The sequence below is a fragment of the Mauremys reevesii genome, linkage group 4 (genome assembly GCF_016161935.1).
Source record: "Mauremys reevesii isolate NIE-2019 linkage group 4, ASM1616193v1, whole genome shotgun sequence".
NCBI lineage: Eukaryota > Metazoa > Chordata > Testudines > Geoemydidae > Mauremys > Mauremys reevesii.
In genome coordinates, this window is record NC_052626.1 from 17,526,815 (window position 1) to 17,547,457 (window position 20,643).

Here is a 20,643-nt window from a genome sequence, read left to right on the forward strand (position 1 = left end):
CCTCTTCCCCCACCCTGACCCCAACTTCTGCCCTCCCTTTCTTTCCCCCCAGGACTGGCCGCTTAACCTTGAATGGTCTCTTAGAATTCATGTTAACTACTAATGCTAAACAATCTGTTGCACGTTGTGTTTAGCTGTGTCACCAGAGCTGGGGAAGAACTCTATGTAAACTCGAAAACTTGTCTCTCTCACCAACAGAAGTTGCTCTAATCAAAGCTATTTACCTCATCCACCTTGTCTCTGCAATATCTTGGGACCCAACATGTCTACAGCAACACTGCATAGTCACTCAGCTGGGAAGTAGTGACTGATGGGGCAAGAAATAGGTAAAGAAAACAAGTCTCATGGGTAAAAGTAAAGGGGGTGAGGGAGGCCTCTTAAGAGCAATGGATTCCCTGAGCAGAAATGTAGCAGTTGTGCAAGGCAGAACGCAGGCTGGATGAGGTCTGCCCGGCCCGTCGAAGCAGAGGTAGGAACAATAAGAGCAGAGTATGTGGGAGTCTGTCTGCCAAAGCAATGCAACTGGGGAAACAGCCCATGCAAGGTGAATGATGTCTGTTTCTTGGCGTCTGTTCAAAGGCAGCACGCATGGCAGTTAACCAAAAGATTTGCAATAGGGAGGTTAAGTTAGAACTGATTTATGGACAGAGGTGATTGCAGTTTGTTTCACATCCCCACATGCTACGTTCAGAGTGTTTTCCTGCTATTACTTTTCCATGGAAGCAAGTGCTGTAGCTCCTTGGGGGATGTTATTTGATGGCCATTGGGAGGTGAGGTGGTCTGCATTATTATGAATGGGAGGAGAGGTGGTCCATGAGGCACTTTGTGTATTAAGGTGTGATCCCTAATCGGAGAGAGCTTGAGAACCCCAGTATTGTTAGCTTCAGTGGAAGCAGGGTTAGGCTTTGGGCTCCTGATCCTCCAAGGTTCACAGTCCCGGACTCCTCCACTTCTGTTCACTTAGTGGGAGTAGAGAGTTCTCAGCACTCCCCGGGATCAGGCCCTTAAACCATAAAACAGAGGCCTACTGTTCTTATGACTCAGAGATAATTTAAGGTAATGGTAACGTGCATATTTATTACACAGCAGAGTAATCTGGTTCAAAAATGGTTTTGAGCCCTGCTCCTGCAAAGCACTTCAGCACACGTGTAATGGGACTGAACGTGTTGTGGAATCAATGGGATTGTGCACTTGAGAAAAGTGATACACGTGCTTAAGTGCTGCCATGGTTATGGGGGGGGGGGGCTGCCTTGCTTGTCCCAGAGAGCCCCTTCTCCCAGGTGTCAAGTCTCATGCCTTTACCTATCCCAGAAAGGCGCTCCACAATTCTCCCACTCTGACTGATCTGGGTACAGCACCCCACCTCAGCCAATTGCTTTTTCCCATGCAGGTCGGACTGGACACCTGTGTCTCTTCCCTCTGGGAGTCTGTGACCAGTGATACACAGTGACAAACGGCCTTCTAAGAAAAAAGTAGGTTCATTTAGCAAATGGAACAAAGCATCAGAAAAGATTCTTTTAAAAGAGCCTGCATGCATGTTTCAATTCAGCTAACCTTACTCTTCACTATGAGCTCAGTGAGACGGACTTCCCTCTGGAGTTACAGGAACAGAACAGGCCCAACTTGACATTCTTCTAGCAAGCCCAGGAGCTCCTGGAACCAGCCTGATCTCAGTTTACCCTCCAGAAAGCACCTGGCCCAGAGTCTGTTTTTTCCCCTCTCTGTGTACACCTACACTGCAATCAGATGGTGTGACTGCAGCATGGTTAGGCATACCCCAGCCAGCTTTCATCTAGCAGTGAAGTGATGGCAGCGGCAACTCAAGCATGCATCCTGGGTCCTGGGGGAACCCAGGCAACTGCTTGTGCTTCTGCAGATTCACTGCTATTGTTACTTGAGCTAGCTTGGGTACAGCTGCACATGCTGCAGTCATACCTCCCGATTGCAGTGTAGACATATCCTCAGGGGAGACTCCTGTTTCTCAAAGTCCCAACCTCCCTGTGTGAGTCAGAACCAAATTGCTATTTATCTCAGTGGCTTTTATTAGAAGGCCTACATGTGAAGTCTTCCTTTTGCCTGAGATTGGTTTGTCTCAGTCAGACATCCCCTAAGGTTGCCACCTCTGAGATGCAAAAAACAAGGATATGTGGCATGACCCATAGCCCATAAAACAGCTGGCAGCTGTACAGATTTTCCAGGATGCCTACCTCAAAAAAGGGACAATCCTGGGAAAACCTGGAGCAACCATAGCTGAAACTGCCTGCCCCCTTGACATTCCTACCCTCCATCTCAGGAACCCTATGACGAAACAGAGCGATATTCATTACCTAGCGCCTCCATACCTATCACGAGTGCTTTGCGGCAGCAGGGCCTCAGTGCTTGACCTGCTCTGCTGACCTCTGATAGGTCTTTCAGAGATGTTAGATGTTTGTCTGATGGAACAACGCATGTTGACTTCTTTGCTAGACTTTGTGGTCCAAGAATGAGCTGAGGAAGAGGCACCTAGAATTTTGCTATCAAGTCCTGCTTGATAAAGTCACAGACGCCTTATCTGCAGGAAAGTATTAGTATAATCTCTACTGTCAAGACTCTCATTAGAGGTACGTGAGAACTTTAAGAAGGCATCCGAGCATGAAAGCCTGAGAATTTCTTTGCAGCTAAGGAGGGTGGGGTTCAATAGTGTGATGTCAAACCCCAGGAGCCTATGTTTGGCACACTGTTAGGTTATCCTCACTTGCGCTACTTTGACCGATTCAGATGCTTTGCTTTCCTTAACCCATTAACTTCTCTGCTTTCAAACTTCAGTCTGCAGCCAAGGATGCCATTGCAGGGACTCCTGGTTACTTTCCTGACTGTAAAGTCTCTCTCCTCATGTTGCAACACATTCTCTAGACCAGCGGTGCTCAAACTATTGTACTGGTGATCCCATTCACATAGCAAGTCTCTGAGTGCGACTCCCCCTTAGACATTAAAAACACTTGTTTATATGTTTAAAACCATTATAAATGCTGCAGGTAAAGTGGGGTTTGGGGTGGAGGCTGACAGCTCACAACCCCCCCCCCCCCATGTAATAACCTTGCGACTCCCTGAGGGGTCCCAACCCCCAGTTTGAGAACCCCTGCTCTAGACAACCTTTTAGGCACAAACAATCAGATCAGCCCCCACTTTCCCACAGCCAAAAATTGCCAAGTCCTCTGAGGCCTCGAAGAAGGACACCGTATTGCCAACCACTATGGTGTAAAATGATGTCAGACAAATCATGATTTTTAAAAAATTATTGTTGGGTTTTTGTCTGTCTTGATTTTTGACATCCCCTCCCTGCCCAACCCCCAGTATGTAACAATTAGTGTTGTCAACTCTCCTACAGTTATCAAGGTGACTTTGGCCCCGTGTAGGAGCTCTCACCCCTACATTTGCTTCTCCTCCTTCCCAGCAACGAATTCTGCTCCAACTCCTACATCAATCCTGTCCCCTAGCCCCACATCAGCTCTTTCCCCCATATCCGTTCTGTCTTCCCCTCCCCCAGGCTCATTTCTGCTCCTCCAGAGGGTCTTCACCCCCATCCCAGGAAAGGTGGTGCAGGGAGGGGACAGAAGCAGAGGAGCTGTCCCTTGCTCTATAGAAGAGGGAGGAGGGAGCAGAGACAGTCTGAGATGCTGACCCCTTTGTGTGTCCCCCACCCCCTCCAATGGGAATAGTGTTGGCTCCTGAGAAGAGGGAGAGATAGCTCTGCTTGCTTCCTGCAGCAGCCCAGACCGGCTGCTCTTCCTCAGGACGGGGGCAAGTGGGAAAGGCAGCCAGTCGGAGGGGGCTTCCCCCAGGCAGGGCTGAAATCCACTGTTGGGCTGGAACCAGGATTCAGAAAAGGCACAGAATGCAAGTGACGCTTCTCTGACAGCATCACTGTCATTATTCCAGGCAGAACCCAGGAATTCAGGAATTGCTGTATTGCATCAGCCCACTCGTCTATCTAGTTAGATGTCCTGTCTCTGACACTGGTTGGTACCAGCTGCTTTAGAAGAAGATGCAAGAATCCTCAAAGGGGAAACTACCCCTCTCCCCTTTAGCTAGTTTGGCTTTTGCCTTGAAGCCTGAGGATTTAAATCCTTTCCAAATGTTTGGGGGTGTACATACTTGGGGCGGATAGCCTGGGCCACTGCTTGCCGTGTTACCATGGCTACCCTATTACTTTTAGCAATGAGAACTAGTGCAAGTATGTCTGCGTGAGCTGGGAATCACAGCCCCCAGCTCCAAGTGTAGACGCAGCCTGAGATCCGTACTGTGAGCGGAATCAAATCCGTAAAAGAGTTAAGGGGAGAGACAGGGCGGGTGAGCTAATATCTTTTATTGGACCTATTTCTGGTTTAGTAGATGTCGCTGCTAAGTTTTGCTTCATGTTGTGGAGTGTACATTTCAGATGGCAAAATCTGATCTTCCATTGCTGTATGCAGAGCTGTGGTAGCCGTGTTGGTCCCAGGTAGGGTGACCAGACAGCAAGTGTGAAAAATCGGGATGGGGGTAGGGGGTAATATAAGAAATATAGGAGAGCCTATATTTGGCTCCAAATGAGACCATCCAAAGACTTTCAGCTTAGTGCCTTGCTCCACTGTGATGCACCCTCCTAACTCTTGCAGTATCATGCGTACCTGCAACTTCCTTTGCTTTTCGTAATAGCTATTTTTGTAAGTCACTTCCTTTTCCTCTGCAGAGCAAGACAGTTGTTTCACAGGAGAGAGGTTTGGAAATCTAATGATAGATATAAAAAAAAAAGATCATCTTTTTAAGCCATTTCCCGCTGGGGAGGTTCTCTTTCTTAATCAGATGTGAGCGGATGCAAAATGTTTCTAGCAGTGAATACATTGTGAAATACTGGTGGCAAATTCACAGATGGTCCGGCGGAGCGACAGCCGCTCTCGATTAAGTCAATCAGAGCTGTGGTTGCTCAGAACCTCTCAAAATGAAACCATGAACCTCTTCTCTGTTCTTTGTGAAAAGCAACATTTCAAAATGAGAGTCTCCGGGTCTCAATATGAACTCTAGTGAAGTACTCAGAGTATCATATCTGAGGTATCACCCTCACCCTAGACCTGCACAAAGCTGTGAAAGTTGAGTACTGAATCTGATTTATGAATTAAATCCAGAATGCTCTGCACCGTCCCAAGGATTCCCTGTAAGGACCAAGGTCCCAGAGCACGAACGCACTTTATTTCGAGCAGATGGAATAGGATCACTCATCTGCCTGAAGTTAAGCACATTCTTAAATGCTCTGTTGAATCATGGCCAAGGTGAGCATCTTAGCAAGTCTCACCAGAAGCAATACCAGATTTACAATGGCGCCAGGCCCATGCTCCCGGCCCAGCCTCTCTGCTCCGGGAAGCCTGGTGCTGCTGTGCCTGGGGCTCTGCCCCGCTGTTGCACGGCAGCCGGCAGCAAAGCTCCCCCTTCCCCAGCGTGTTGTGTACTTGCCCCTCACTCTCTCTCCCTGCTCCCGATCAGCTGTTGGGGGGCGGGGGGGTGAGCAGCAGCCGCCGCCTGGACCCCAAGCAGGGCGAGTCCCCACCACAGCTGCTTCTCCAGAAAGAAACGATTATTTTACAGGCTGCCCCCTTTTCCCAGATCTTCCTCCCCGTCCTCCTCCCACTGGGCCCCCTGCCCTGCCAGGGGCCCCCTGTCCCCCTCAGCTCCCCGCTCCCACTTCCCCACTCCTTGCCCTGGTGCCCTGTCCTTGCTCCAACTCCTAATGGGGGCGAGGGACCTTGCACAGCAGCACCCGTGTCCTTCCTCCCAGCTCCAGCCTGGGCTAGAGAAGGAGTCCCTCCAAGGCCTGGGAGCATCGGGCGGCTTAACACTAGGGAGGGAAATGCCCCTTCCAGCAGCAGCTAATGTTGCCTGAAGTGTGCAGGCCTTGGGGTCCGGGGGGCCTTAACACTGCACCCCCACCTTGACTCATCCCCCGCCGCCATAACGGGGAGAGCGGTAAAGAGCTATTGCATCACCAGCACTCACAAGTTTTCTTTAGCTGAAAGAGGTCACAGGACTCTGCAAAAAGAGAGAAGTGCCTGGTTTTCCCCTCAAAAGGATAATTACTAACTGCAAAGTGGTGATATATTCTGTGAGGGAGGCTGTGGAAAATTCAGTCCTCTACCCCCTCCGTTCCTTGGCGTTGAACATTTAATAACTTTCAGGAGAGAGAGGAGGAAGTGGAGAAGAGATGGGGGCAGGGTCTGGGAAAGGGGGGTGGAATCCGGGCATACCCCCTCCAGCCGCCTGCTGTGAACTGCTCAGGGCAGGGGGCTGGGAGCACCCCCACAACCCCAGCCCACCTCCCCAGCCCTGACCCCTGCCCTGACTCCTGCACCCCCCACGACCCCAGCCCTGACTCCTGCACCCCCACACATACCCAGTCCCCCACCCCATGTCCTGACTCCTGCACCCCCCCACACACATACCCAGCCCCCCCACCCCATGTCCTGACTCCTGCACCCCCACACACATCCCCAGCCCCCCACACCGCATGCCCTGACTCCTGCACCCCCTCACATCCCCACCCCCACCCTGAGCACCAAACGGGAGCTCCTTCACCCTCTCCCCCCGCCACATACCCACCTGCATCCCTCGCACCGAATGGGAGCTGCCCCAGGTAAGCGCTTGACACCCCAACCTCCTGCCCCAACCCTGAGCCCCCTCCCTCATTCTAGCTCCTGGCCAGACCCCAATCCCCAGCCAGCTCCTGGATCTTATCTCCCTCCCAGACCCTGCACCCCCACCCTCAGCTCAGTGCGGATAGAGGTGAAGAGAATGGGCTAGAACCAGGGAGAAGGTAGGTACCCACTCTATGTGGGCTGGGGTGAGAGGAGGATCCTGTTTACCCCCTCCCCAGCCTTGCTGCACTTGCAGTTTACTCTCGGCCCCTCCTTTGCTCCAACAACCAACCCTAGCTCCCGCCCCACTGTGTTTTTGCCCCCAGCCCCTGCCTTGCTCCAGTCAGCAGGGACTAATCCTCCCACCATACCCCACTGTGCTCATCTCACTTCTGGCCCCTCCCTCGCTCCAGCTGGGGACCAATCCTTCCCCCCCTGCCCATGCCCAGCTGTTAGGGTGGATAAAAATCAATGTTTTTGGTTTTTTTTTAATCAGATTTTTATAATTTAAATAGTTATTCCCCTAAAAAATCCAAGCTAAAGATAGTTTTAATTAAGATACATTATATCATGGAATCGGGATTATAAATTCTGATTCTATAGTATGAGACAATATATTCATGTAATGTTTAAGAAAAGTTTTGTAAAAGAGTTCTAATAGTTCATGGCTTGTTGTGCAGACAAAACTACACAGGATCGTTTCAGGGGGCAAGGCAAAGATGCCACATTTATTATGATAACAATTTGATCTATAACCACTAGTTAATACCTTAATACTTATATATACACATACACACATGAGATGTTCTGCAGCTTCTGTATAGTTACCAGTCCTGAACATTGCTTGAGTTCGTGGCTTGAGTTTGCAGCTTGGGATCGTAGCTTGTGGCGGCTAACTGGCCAGGAAAGCCAGGCACAAGAAAGGGCTGGGTCTGCCCTCCCATGTTGGCAGTAGAACGTTACCCTTCCAAGTCTTCCATCTCACCCATCCTTGTTGTAGGCTTTAGTTTGAATCCAGAGTCTATAGCAGCGGTAGGCAACCTTTCAGAAGTGCTGTGCCGAGTCTTCATTTATTCACTCTGATTTAAGTTTTCGCGTGCCAGTCATACATTTTAACATTTTTAGAAGGTCTCTTTCTATACGTCTATAATATACAACTAAACTATTGTTGTATGTAAAGTAAATAAGGTTTTTAAAATGTTTAAGAAGCTTCATTTAAAATTAAATTAAAATGCAGAGCCCCCCGGACCGGTGGCCAGGACCCAGGCAGTGTGAGTGCCACTGAAAATCAGCTCACATGCCACCTTCTGCACATGTGCCATAGGTTGCCTAGCCCTGGTCTATAGGTCTTGCTGTGTCACACTGCCTCTGGGTTCGGTGTGATTGATTACTCGTCAATTGCAGACGTGACCTCGGACCTGGCTTTGATCTTCCTTCTATTGTACCTTTGTTCTTTTCTTCTTAGGGTGGACTCTTCTTTCTTTGTTAGGGCTCTTTGCATCTTCAGCCGTTGGTGTTTGAACTCTGTTTCATCAGGACAGGCTGGTGCTGGAGGTTGATTCCATCATCCCTACATACCTCATTCACACATCTAAACTAAACTAATAAGATTACAACAGGGTTTTGCAAAAATGAAGGTTGAAGCAAGCTTTTACAAAATGGAGTAAGCGTTGTAAAATGGAGTTTGAGTTACAATATGGCAAACAGTGAAAAGAAGTAGACAAGTGTAGTGAATGGCAAACAGTGAACAAAAGTTACAATGTAGGCAAATGTAATGAATGGCAAACAATGAACAGAAGTTACAATACTGAAACAGTGAAAGTCTCAGTGATTTAAGCAGGAATTGGATTGACAGTGAAACTTCCACGGGCAACTGGCTGAACAGCTATGGCTCTTAACAAGCATCTTAATTGTCAATTAGCCAGTTATGGGGTAACCAGTTTTATGAATTAATGTTGTTTCATTCATAAAACTTTACTTATGAAGTTATATTAATAAAGTGAACAATTAAAAACAATTTCATTCATCAGTTCTACAGGCTTAGGGATCCAATCTTATGGGGTTCCACAGACTTCTGTATAGATTATTTAGGTAAATTTTTCTATCTACTCAATGGGACTCAGTGCTCAGTCTAGAAGATACCATCAGAGATGCTTAGTTTTGCAGTTCTCAAACTGTGGATTTGTGTCTCCAGAGGTAACATGCTTGTTAACAGCAAAAATGTTTTTAAATAAATAAATAGTGTATAGAGGTGAGAAATAACAGACCTCAACTCTATTGTCCCTCTGCAAATTTGTGTACACAGGGTCAACCCCTTACCTCTCTTTAAAAGTGAAAAGTTTCAAAAAGTTCAATGAATAGAAGATTGTTGGGGGCAGAATAGATCTGGACAAGGAGAAGTCTGGAGACAAATGTGAGAAGTGAGGGACATATTTTTTTTTTGGTTAAAATATTGTTTGCTGTTGAAGGAAAAAAATCCAGAATACTTAATGTTATTGCTTTAGTTAAATAAAACAATTTAAATGTCTGTCTGGTGATGTTCTCCTCCTAATACAGCCTAGCAAGAAAATCCTCCAACTCAAAGATCATGGCCGAGAACCACAAAGGTATTTAGGCTCCATTGAAACCAATGCCTTTGAGGATCTGGGCCTGTCTCTCCAGAAGAGGCTTTTAATGACTCATTTTTCTTTGCCTGCTCCTATACCAATGCAAACAACTGTTCTTTCTTACCGCCTTAGATTTTCTCACAGACATTTGACAGTCATTTAAGGAGAAAGTTTATTGGCACCCGCTTTTTTGTTTCAACAGTATGCCCAAGGCCAAAAAATAAGCACCGCTATCTGCAGAGACCTAAATAGACTCAAAGAAATAGTACACATCTCCTTACAGGGCCTAGCCACAACATCCCCAAAACAGCTGGGAGGTATGAGGAGGAGCCAGGGCCGTGATTCTCCCTCATTGGCTGACTGAGGAGGGGAAGAGAGCAGCCCACCCTTTCTGAGAAATGTCAGGCTGCTCCAGACGCCATTGAGGAACAATGATTCCTGATGCTTCCATAGAGGATGGGTGACTCTGCACTGACCTCTATTCAAGGCGTACCTAGCCCTTGTTGTTGCTTTATGGCTTATTTTTAGCAGTATCTTGTCCATCAGGTCAATAGGGCACCATCTACTGTAACCACTTCCTTTCTGCTTCTGCCTTGCTGCTGATTTCTATGCTACACCGCAGGTATTCTTGGTCAGAAATGTGTCCTTTCGGTGACTAGCAGCAGGTGGGTGTAGGCAGTGCAGAAAGGTGACATTAAATAAACAACAGTTACTTCAACAAACATGCAAAAAAAACAGCTTTTTGCACTGTTATAACTTTAAACGGTCAAACTGGCACTGACTAGATTAGTGACCACTATGAGTATGCAGATGCATTGGTCTCTCCTGCTAGCTTGTCCCCTGCTTTGCAGTTTATTCATCAGCTACATTTTGTCTTGGATTATGAGCTCTCTAGGACAGAACTGGTTTTGTGGTGTTTGTACAGTGCCTGACGCATCAGGACCTGCTACTTGCTTGTGGTCCTTGGGTGCTGCCATACTAACACTAATAGACTCTTTTCTTTTTTACAAGTTTATCATACTGTATTTGTTCTGAGGTTGAGACCTTGTATGTCAACTTTCAAGCAAGTGTATATTTGGGACTTGGTCATAAATCACTAGCTATGCCACAGTCATAAATTAAACCTAAATAATTAAACATAAATTTTACCTGGGCATGAAGCATTCAGCACCTAGGAAACTCCAGCTAGTATGTAATGCCGCAGCCCATCTCCTTAGCAACATGGGCTACCACAAGCACATCGCACCTCTCTGCCGCTCTCTGCACTGGCTTCCCATAGAATTTTAAATCAAAGTCACAATCTCGGTCCTTATCTTCAAGGCGGTCCATGGCCTGGGACCATTTATCTAAAAGACCACATAAAGCTCAAGGATAAAGACCGTGGTCAACAACTCTGCTCCTTGTGCTCAATGGAGCTCTCTAGAATAAGGATAAAGCTCATCTGAGCAGGAGACAGGCCTTTCCCGGAGGCACTCCCAGACTGTGCCGTGTACTCCCCCAGGAACTAAGGCCCATCACAAACCTCACCACCTTTTGCTCCAAGTGCAAGGCACATTTCTTTGATCTGCCTCCTTTAATATACATATATAGCAACAGTTTTAAAAATATTCCCTAAAACCCTACCAAAACAAGCCCCTCCACTGCACACATCTCACCCCATGGGGAGAGAACAAATAACGCATGACAGATGTGAGTCACATTGTGCTTAATGCATTACTGGAAGGATCTCGGATACTATGATGATTGCAACAGTATAGGAACCTATATAGAACAGTTTTGACAGCCTCAAAACAGTTGCTTAGTCATCCGTAGATTCTGTCACAAAATCAACATTGCTTCATTGTTGAATCATTCTGACCCTTGATGTTCAAAAAAAAAATGGAATTTTAAATCCCTCTTGAGAGTATCTGGATCAACACACTGGGAACAGGAAGGTTCAACTCTCCAGCAAAACAACATGAGGCATTGTGGCCCCTGCTGGGGCAGAGGCTAATCAACCTGACTAATGTAGTGGCCACTGGCTCCTAATGCCTATTCTGTGGGGCATAGTGTGCTGTGGTATGACAGCTCAGTTAGTTTGTTTGCTTTGCATAGAGCTGATTCTTTAATTCACCTACAAACACACAGCCGGGTTCCGATCCCCGCGCTCACACTAAGTAGCACCTTACCCCTCCAGCAGTGCCAGGACTACTGTAGGAGTAAGGCATTTAGGAGTGAGGGTGTCAGAACCCAGCACACACATTCCTTCCTGTACTTTGCCCACTCATTTGTCATGCTTGGAAATTTGTCTTCACTCAGACACTCCTGACAGCAAGCAAACCTCTGGTTGTGGTGAGCTACACAGAGCTATATATATATACACACAAACTCTTACATTCCTGTTACTATTTATACAGTGTTACAGATGCACATAGAGCTTTGCTACCCCAAGCAGCTTACCGTCTAAGGGCCTAATTTACCCAGAGTGCTTCTACGGCTCCCATTACCATTGTAACTGAGCCCGTAAGGTAAGGCAGTGCTGTTATCCCCCTTTTACAGCTGTGGCACCGAGCGACTAAATGACTTGCCTGTGGTCACACATGAAGTCTGTGGCAGAGCAAGGAATTGCACTCTGGTCTCTCAGGTCCCAGACTAGCTGCCTAAGCACTGGACCACCCATATTCTATGGCAGCACTTACACACATAGTCCCAATGAAGTAAACTTCCTTGTGTGTGTGTAAGTGTTTACAGGATCAGGAGCCAGATGCAACACAGTAGATGGGAGGTGACATAACAGTGCCAGCTCATTAGGGAAGCTTGTGTTACTTCCGCAACTTGTCCATAAACCTTTTTTTAAAATGCTCGTTTGCTTTTATCTTAGCTTTTTAAAATGTTGCAAAAGTGGGGTGGATTCTGCCCCCTTAGACATCATTCCAGTGCTATAGAAGGGCCACAGAGGAGCCAGTGTAGAACGTCCCCCCTACACATGAGTAGTGTCGCTGTGTGCGGCTTCCCTTTGCAGGCCCCAGTGTAGTTGGTGGGGCCATGCTTGTAGTGCCTGACGTTATGGGAGGATTCTGGGTTGTGAAGTAGTCAATAGGCAGCCTGGGGATGGCTGCCATAAGTTAGACCAGCCTCTGAGGGATGCTTCAGCCACCTCTGCTCTCTTGGGCTGCGCTTTCTGTGCTGCAGCTCTCCGGAGACATAGCACAGAATCAAGCCCCAGGCCTGGAGTAGGGGTCAGACTATTCCAAATTTGCCTGATTTAAGTGTGAAAGGGCTTAAGATTCACAAACCTTTTGGGCGAATGCGGCGCAGTTCTGAGCGGGCCTGGTTGTTCTCTGATATTGCCTTGAAACTGTGTGACATTAATCAAACAAAATCAAGTGACACTCGGTAGCTGGGGTTGTGTTTTGCTTTGAGATTTTGGCTCAGTTTGAACCTGAGTCTTGGGATGTGACTGCATGTGTATTAGAACCGAACAACACGAGCTCCTACCTAGCAAAACCATAGCCCTTCGCACTCGCCTGATTATGAGCAACGGTTGTTAAACCTCCCCAAAACAACACCACCTGCAACAACAGCCTTCACTTTTGTTTGTATGGATTTAAAAAAATCCATGGAGAAAAAGCCTACAGGCCAGATTTTGCCTGGTCCTTATAGTGGTGTAGAGTCAGAGAAAACCCAGGAGTAATGGATCTAGACTGTTCTCAGTGGTAGCAGATGACAGAACAAGGAGTAATAGTCTCAAGTTGCAGTGGGGGAGGATTAGGTTGGATATGAGGAAAAACTTTTTCACTAGGAGGGTGGTGATGCACTGGAATGGGTTACCTAGGGAGGTGATGGAATCTCCTTCCTTAGAGGTTTCTAAGGTCAGGCTTGACAAAGCCCTGGCTGGGATGATTTAGTTGGGAATTGGTCCTTCTTTGAGCAGGGGGTTGGACTAGATGACCTCCTGAGGTCCCTTCCAACCCTGATATTCTATGATTCTATGAGTGAAAGAAACCTATCCAAACCAATTGTGCATCCCACAGAAAGGCCGGGATAGAGCTGCTTAAAAAGAAAACACTGGGTTGGGGACAGGGGGGGAGGGAATATATATATTTTTATTTTGATTGTTTTCAAACCTCTCAGCAATTTCCACCCACTCTGTAGAGAACCTGATGAAGATTTTTGTCAGTGTTTTCCAGTGGTTTCTTTTCTCCCCATCATAATTTTATGAAAAATGTAGTAAAAAAAAAAGAAAAATGTTCACCTCTTAGAGCCAGGCAAAACAGCAGTCCCTGCATGAGGGGAGTGAGGGGCTGCTCTGTGCCTAAACCCTAGGGGTGCAGGATGCCCCCAAGGGGCAAGGGAATGGCAGGGAGGAGCTGGGGCCCTGTTCCTGCCAAGCCCTTGTGCCCCGAGCCGCAGAGCTTGCCAGCTGAGCAGGGGGGCGGGTAGCTGCAAGCGGTAAAGGAGCAGAGCAGTAAGCATGCTACCTGTACGTGCCCAGGAGCTCCAGGTGGCCAAATCTGATCATACTTTGGCTCCTCTCCACATCCCCTTACACTGGGCTGGCCAGTTAGAACGCTATAGTCTAGCCTTCCCCTCGCTCGCCTAGGCCAGGGTGGTTTACGCTGATGACGTGCTCCATGTCTTGTTCTCATCATTAGTGGCCCCACAAGGGTGCTTAGCCTGTTCAGAGCGCATTGCTTTTCTTCCTTTCCTTGGCCTTCGCTTCCGACATTTGTTTACGTTCTTCTCTTTGATCTCGTGTCTTCAATTTATTTATAAAAGCGTGGGCCATTTGCACCGTGACTTCCTGTTGTTTCCAAGAAGTGTCAGACAGGTGCTGCCCACGTTCTGATGAGGAGCCTGACTAGCTCCCTTACTCGTCTGAACTGCTACCTCACTTCAGTGAAATGATTGGCTTCTCCGGGTGAGTAGCTGGGAACGGAGGGTAGAATCCAATCCCTAAGTGAGAGCAACAACAGTGCATTAAAAGGCAACAGTATCTGTAAAGGGTCAAATTCTGATCCCCTCCCCACCCCCCGGTGAGTCGCACCTTACTCCATGGGTATCCCCGTTGAGCAAGGGGACCACAGGCTGGCCCTACATGATGGCTACTTTCAGGGATCTGCCTCTGCAGTCCCCACTAGCACCTGGAGTCTTGCTTGTGCCTTTGCTCTTTGGTTTGATGGGGAGCATTTGATGGTGGTGGCGGCTCTGGGACTGAGCAGCGGCTTTGTTTTATTAAAGAGGCAACGCGGTTTAGGGCCAGCTTATGATGCCCTCCCCCAGTGAGTCGTGCTAGGCTGCGCTGAAGTCAGTGAGATTTCTTGTGGAGGATGGTGCCCTTCCCCAGGAGAGAGGGAACCAGAAACTGGCTCCCAGGGAACAGGTAGAAGATCTGGGCTCTATCCTATCTCAGACACGGGCTTCCAGTGCAGCTTGGGGCACTTCACCTCCCTGTGTCTTATACTTCCCGTCTCTGATACTTACCTGCCTCAGTGGGATGTTATGAGAGTTAATTAGTTAGGATCAAGTTTTGCTCGGCACTTACCAGGGTGCACACTGTGGGGCAAGGACTGGGCAGAAGGAACCTCCCCTCCCCTTGCATAGGTCACATAAAGGCCAAGCTGTAATGATGCTGCCTTTGGTGGGACACTACTGAGAGTATCTGTTCAGGACAGCTATTTCCCACCAGGTTAGAGTCCCCTCCCCCTGGTCATAGCATAATGGGTTAAATACTAAAACTGCTCAGAGTAATACAACATACCAAGATTGTTAGAAACTGGACTTTCAAGCTGATACAGTGTCTGCTGTTCTTGCATTGCTTTTTTGACTTGGAGCTTGTTTCTTGTTGCGTCTGGTGAACCCTCTTCTCAGCAGCCAGCTGTTTCATGTGCCTTCTATGAGCCCTTTCCTCTCTCTCAGCAGCTTCTCTTTCCAGTTCAGCCATTCTTTCTTTAGCTTCTCTCTGTCTTTCTGCAGCTTCCTTCTGTCTTTCAGTGGCTTCTTTTTCCAGCTGGACCAAGGCTTGCTTCTCTCTCATTCGAATTTCTGCCCGTTTTTGTTTATGTTCCAATTGCAGGCTCTCTCTCAGGGCTGCAGTTTCATTGCTTCTGCTGATACTTTCTGGGTCATGGTCACTGATCTTTAACCAACAAAGCTCTCAATACCAAAATTCCAATTTGGATAGCGTGAGGTTCTGATCCAAAGCTTAATTGACCTGGTTCTGTGGATCCTAGCATGACTATGCCGCTGCAACAAAGCTGCCTGTGGTGGGACACTACTGAGAGTATCAGTTCAGTATAAATTGCTTAGAGCAGGGCAGTTACAGCCCAAGGCTGGAGTTCCTTTACTATTAAGGCACATCCAAACCAGCCAAACAGAGAGGACTTCGGTTTTACCCCCACTGGCTAACCAGAAACCATACAAGCAATTCCCTCAGATACTCCAGTTCCCTTGTATCACCACCAGCACCACTCCTTACGGGGATGAATGGTTATGAAAACCAATACCCCAGTAAAAGCAAAAAGGTTCTCCCGATCCCAAAGGACCAAGCCCCAGCCCCAGGTCAATATACCGGTCAGATCCTATCCACAAATCATGCTGTTGCCAATCCTTTAGAATCTAAAATCTAAAGGTTTATTCATAAAAAAGAAATATAGATGAGCGCTAAAATTTGTTAAAGGAATCAATTACATACAGCAATGGCAAAGTTCTTGGTTCAGGCTTGTAGCAGTGATGGAATAAGCTGCAGGCTCAAATCAAGTCTCCGGATTACATCCACAACTTGGATGGGTCATTCAGTCCTTTAGTCAGAGTTTCAATGTAGCAAAGTTCCTCCAGAGGTAAGAAGCAGGATTGAAGCCAAAGTGAAGGGGTTTCCAGGGCCTTTTATATTCTCTGCCATGTGGAAGGACCCCTTTGTTTTTACTGTGGAAAATCACAGCAGCAAGATGGAGTTTGGAGTCACCTGGGCAAGTCACGTGCCCATGTATGACTCAGTTCTTTACAGGTAGAGCAGCCATTGCTCACATGCTGCCTTGAACATTCCCAGGGAGCTCCTCATATGTGGATTGGAGTCTCCCAAGGTCCATTGTCAGTTAAGTGTTTCTTAATTGGGCACTTAACCTGAAGATTCCTTTCTCAAGAAGTTGACTAAATGCTTCACTAATGCTACTTAAAATCAAACACATTCAGATACAAGTACATAGCCAATATTCATAACTTCAAATACACACATACAGATAGCATAATCATAACCAGCAAATTACAACCTTTTCATAGATACCTTCCTTGATCTCCTTTGCACAAGATTTGGTGCCACGATAGGACCCTGGTTGCAACAACGATCTATATGGTCACAGTTTGTATTAATAATGTCCCCCAAGCAGGTTAGCCGTCTACTGCTTCTCTGAACATGGAGCATGAAAGAGATCTGGGGGTGGGGAGTGGTGGAGCTGCGGCTCTGCCCTCTTACATACCAGCTTCTGGAATGGCCTGGCGTGCTGGAAGAAGCTGGATGCATCCCATCACAGGTTTAGAAGGGTGTGTGGTACCCGGGCACACCCAGGAGCGCCAAGGCACAGTCTCTCATGTGATCGTGCAGCTCCTCGCCTTAAAGTTTGTGACGCGTTTGGAGCGCCTCCAATGGAGAGAATCATTCCTATTCCTTATTGACCTAAACCAGTGCCGGCTGTACTCTGTGCAGTGAATCGCATGCTTCGTGGATTTTTTTTAAATAATGTGACTAACTGGGAAACGATGTGAAAATGAATCCTGTGTTATACATAACTGGGGAAATGACTGGTGCTTAGTGTGGCCCTGTATTGACCATGAGTCCCCAAATCCTCCTACTTTCCCTGACACTTCCTCCTCCATAGGACATGGGTGCCATTCCCCCCGCTCCCATCTCCCTGCCGAAGCACTGGGACAGCAGGCAGCGACAGAAAAGCTTAAACAGGTTGTTATCCTACAGATCCATTGAAATCAGAAGTCGGGTGCGTAGGCAAAGAGTTGGGAGTGGTGGAGGGCATCTGGTAAGCATCTGGCACTACTCACCCTGCCTGTGGGAGATGGGGAAAGAAACCTGATCACAAAAACAGACCATTGGGAGAAGGCAGCATCTCATTTATGTCACAGATTCTCTGATTTATGTACTAGGTCACAGTCCCAAAAGAGTAGTTCTCAGGTGGGCCCTGTGGAAGGAGAGTGTAAACTCGGTTAGACCGTAAGCTCCTTGGGGCTGGGCCCGTCCATTTGTTCTGTGTTTGTACAGCCCCTAGCACAAAGGGGTCCTTGGTCTATGATTGAGGCTCCGAGGCACCCCTTCACTACAAACAGTAAGAAGTCACAAACTCAATGAGCCTGATCCTCCACTCACCTACACCAGTTTTGACTTCAGTGGAGTAGCTCTGATTTAAAAGCACCTGCAACATGGCAGCATCCACAAACTCCCTATGGGCTAGCTTGTGTAACTGTCCTGGTGAGCACCCATTCACGGAAGCAGTGCCCGTGAAATCAAGGTGAGGAAGGGCTGCACAATCCAGCCCTGTGTAATCAGCCCATTACCTTTACTGTCACATTTTTAACAGTCTTCTACAGCTGCTAACTTTCCATCGTGTCTTTTGATTCACAGGAAACACAAATTGGGAAAAGCTATCCTGGGGTTTCTGCACACCGCTGCATTCCCCATAATGAATGAATCCTGCAGTCCGGAAGTCTGCTGCCCAACAATGCCCTTTGAGGACAGCAGGATACTGCTGGTTGTGTGCTACAGTATTGTTTTTGCCTTAGGCTTGCCAGCGAATTGCTTTACTACATGGCTAACATTTGTACAAATCCAAAGGAAGAACGTTCTTGCCATCTACATTTTTGGCTTATCGCTGTGCGAGCTGATGTACTTGAGTACCCTGCCCCTCTGGGCTATCTATGTACAAAACAAACACATGTGGGACATGGGGTCAATGGCTTGCAAGCTAACAGGATATATCTTTTTCTGCAACATATATATCAGCATTCTGCTCTTGTGTTGCATTTCTATTGATCGCTATGTAGCAGTGGTGTATGCTTTGGAATCCAAGGGGGCGAGGCAGCAGAGGACTGCAATCTTCATCACCTTCATTCTCTTTTCTATAGTTTTAGTAATCCACTGCCCAGTATTTATTTTAAAAGATGGCGAGCAGACTTCAAACCGTACAACCTGCTTTGAGACTTTGCCACTCAACTTACAATTGGCTTATTTCAACATTTCCAGGTTCCTAATTGGATTTGCCATTCCTTGCACAATCCTCATTTTCACAAACTACAGAATTTTCCAAAGTACCGAAATAAGCAGCAGCTTAGGCAAACGCCAAAAAGCCAAAGTGAAGTACTTGGCTATAGCCATCATCACCATTTTTCTGATCTGCTTTGCTCCCTACCATTTGGTGCTCCTGATAAGATCCATAAACTTTTTTTTGCATCAGAAGGACTCATGTTCATTTGAACACCGCATATATTCTACTTCTGCAGTATTTCTGTGTTTATCCACTGCTAACAGTGTTGCTGATCCAATCATCTATGTATTGGCTAGTGAACATGCTAGAAAAGATTTCTACACGAGTCTGACAAAATGGAGATATCAATCATCCATCAATAACAGCCTTAAGCTGAAAAATTCAAAAGAATCACAGGAAGCAGCACACACATCGGAAAATCAAAATGTCACCACACTTTCAAATGAACAGTAGAGGTTTCAACCATCAACAGTGCCTTAATGAGGGTTCTGCTGGCAGTGATTAAGGTGTCCCCCAAAAGAGATGGAGGTCACATGTTTGGGGCATCACATCTTGATATGATGTTTGTCACAATGCATGGCCCCAGCACTAAGTTCCTGGAGGCTATGTCAGAAGAGTACTATTGCCTATCAGAAGAGGGATCTGCTGTCTGCCTCCCAACTTACTCAAACCACAGCCCACCAGTATTTTAATTCTAAACCACGCTTTGCAAGGAGCAGCTACAGTCAATTGACTGATTTCCTTCAAGTCAAACTAAAACTTGACAAATTTATTCTCAGGGCTCAATCCTTTTCTCATACACTTTCAGCACCAACATTAGCTTCTAAGGGGACTTTTTAGTGCTAATCAAAAAGGAACATCTCAGGGTTTACATGCATGCAGTAGCATTTTTAGTTAAACACTGGAAATGGTAGATCCAAATTAAAGCCCTGTAAATATTTCTAATAAGCTTTGACATTTGGATTTAATTTACCTGACATCATCAGGGAAGGCAGAAATCAAGAAGAGTTCCTTGCATTAAGAGTTACCATAAATTATCAGCTTAGAGCATACAGATAAAACCCCTGCATCAAGCTACTGTACAGGTCTGGAATCCATGGAAATGTATATTTCAAATGTTTGATTCTTTGTTTGTTCAAATCTTGTACTGTACTTAACAAATCTTGTAAGACGTAGTAGCATCTAGTACAGTTATGACTGTTTTTGATGATTCCTCCACAGTTTGTTTCAACTTGAACCTTATATCTGCAGGGTTTGGCTTGGCATCAATCCCTTGCAAATAGAACTGCAGAGTCTAAGTTGTGAGCTGATCCTTCAGTATTAGTGTTTGGTCCAGGTACTAGCAGATAGGAGTCCACGGCACTGTTGGCTGCCTTATTAACAGCAAGGTATTGAGACACTGAGACTGATCTACCTTCTGGCACTACTTAAGAGCTCCCCGGGACAGGGTAGTGGTATACTGGTGAGACAGAGTTGAGAAACTTTCATTATTGCTGGCTACACTGTACCTGTGAATAAATGGAGATATGTACTGTCCAGTGCCTTCAGTCCAGCATATCTCATGAGGACAAATTAAAAACACAAAAAAACGAAAACAAATAATTGTCAGATGGCAGCACATGGTCTGTGATAAGATCTCATGCCTTACAGTCCCTAGATAAAGTGGGCAAAAAGATGACAAGAAATCTTATCTTGAAATATTCTTGGTATTTCTTTATTTAAATTAGACTTTCAATGTTCTTTTAAAATACAGTAATGTCATTGTAATTTATTTGTACTGTTGCTCCAGTATTTCTTTTATTTAATTAATGTTACTTTCTTGGACTAAACCAGAATCAGATATGACTGCATCTTTACTGTAACATTTATTGTAACTTGTATTGCCATTTAAATGTATCATTCTCTATTCTTTTTTACATTTTGAAAAACATATCTTTGAGCCAGCAGGACTTTACCTAAATTTAGAATATTCAGGAGAAGATGAAGTCCCAGTGGTGCAGATTTTTGATCCAGGCATCAGAACATTTACTTGAGCATGGTTAGGGGTTTTTGTAGAGAAACAACAATGGTTCAAGGGAGAACACTAGATTTGTTTATTGGTAAACTGATGGCTCAAGGGAGTATACCAGAGTTGTTTTGTTCAGGCTA

General features: G+C 46.5%; 1 protein-coding gene across 8 annotated transcripts in view; it reads left to right on the forward strand.

Annotated features, from left to right (window-relative positions):
• GPR132 (G protein-coupled receptor 132) overlaps window positions 1-20,539 on the forward strand; it is a 144,514-nt gene extending 123,975 nt beyond the window's left edge. For 2 of the 8 annotated variants that reach the window (XM_039533128.1, XM_039533124.1), the window contains exon 2: window positions 17,856-20,539. In XM_039533128.1, coding sequence (XP_039389062.1) covers window positions 17,914-18,948 — 1,035 coding nt within the window. In that variant the 5' untranslated portion in view covers window positions 17,856-17,913 and the 3' untranslated portion in view covers window positions 18,949-20,539. Of the gene's footprint in view, window positions 1-445; window positions 470-1,390; window positions 1,473-2,466; window positions 2,601-14,060; window positions 14,148-17,028; window positions 17,181-17,631; window positions 17,743-17,855 lie in introns of those variants that run through there. The other 6 variants (XM_039533126.1, XM_039533125.1, XM_039533127.1 and 3 more) reach the window with 6 other exon arrangements.
• Window positions 20,540-20,643: the final 104 nt, after the last annotated feature.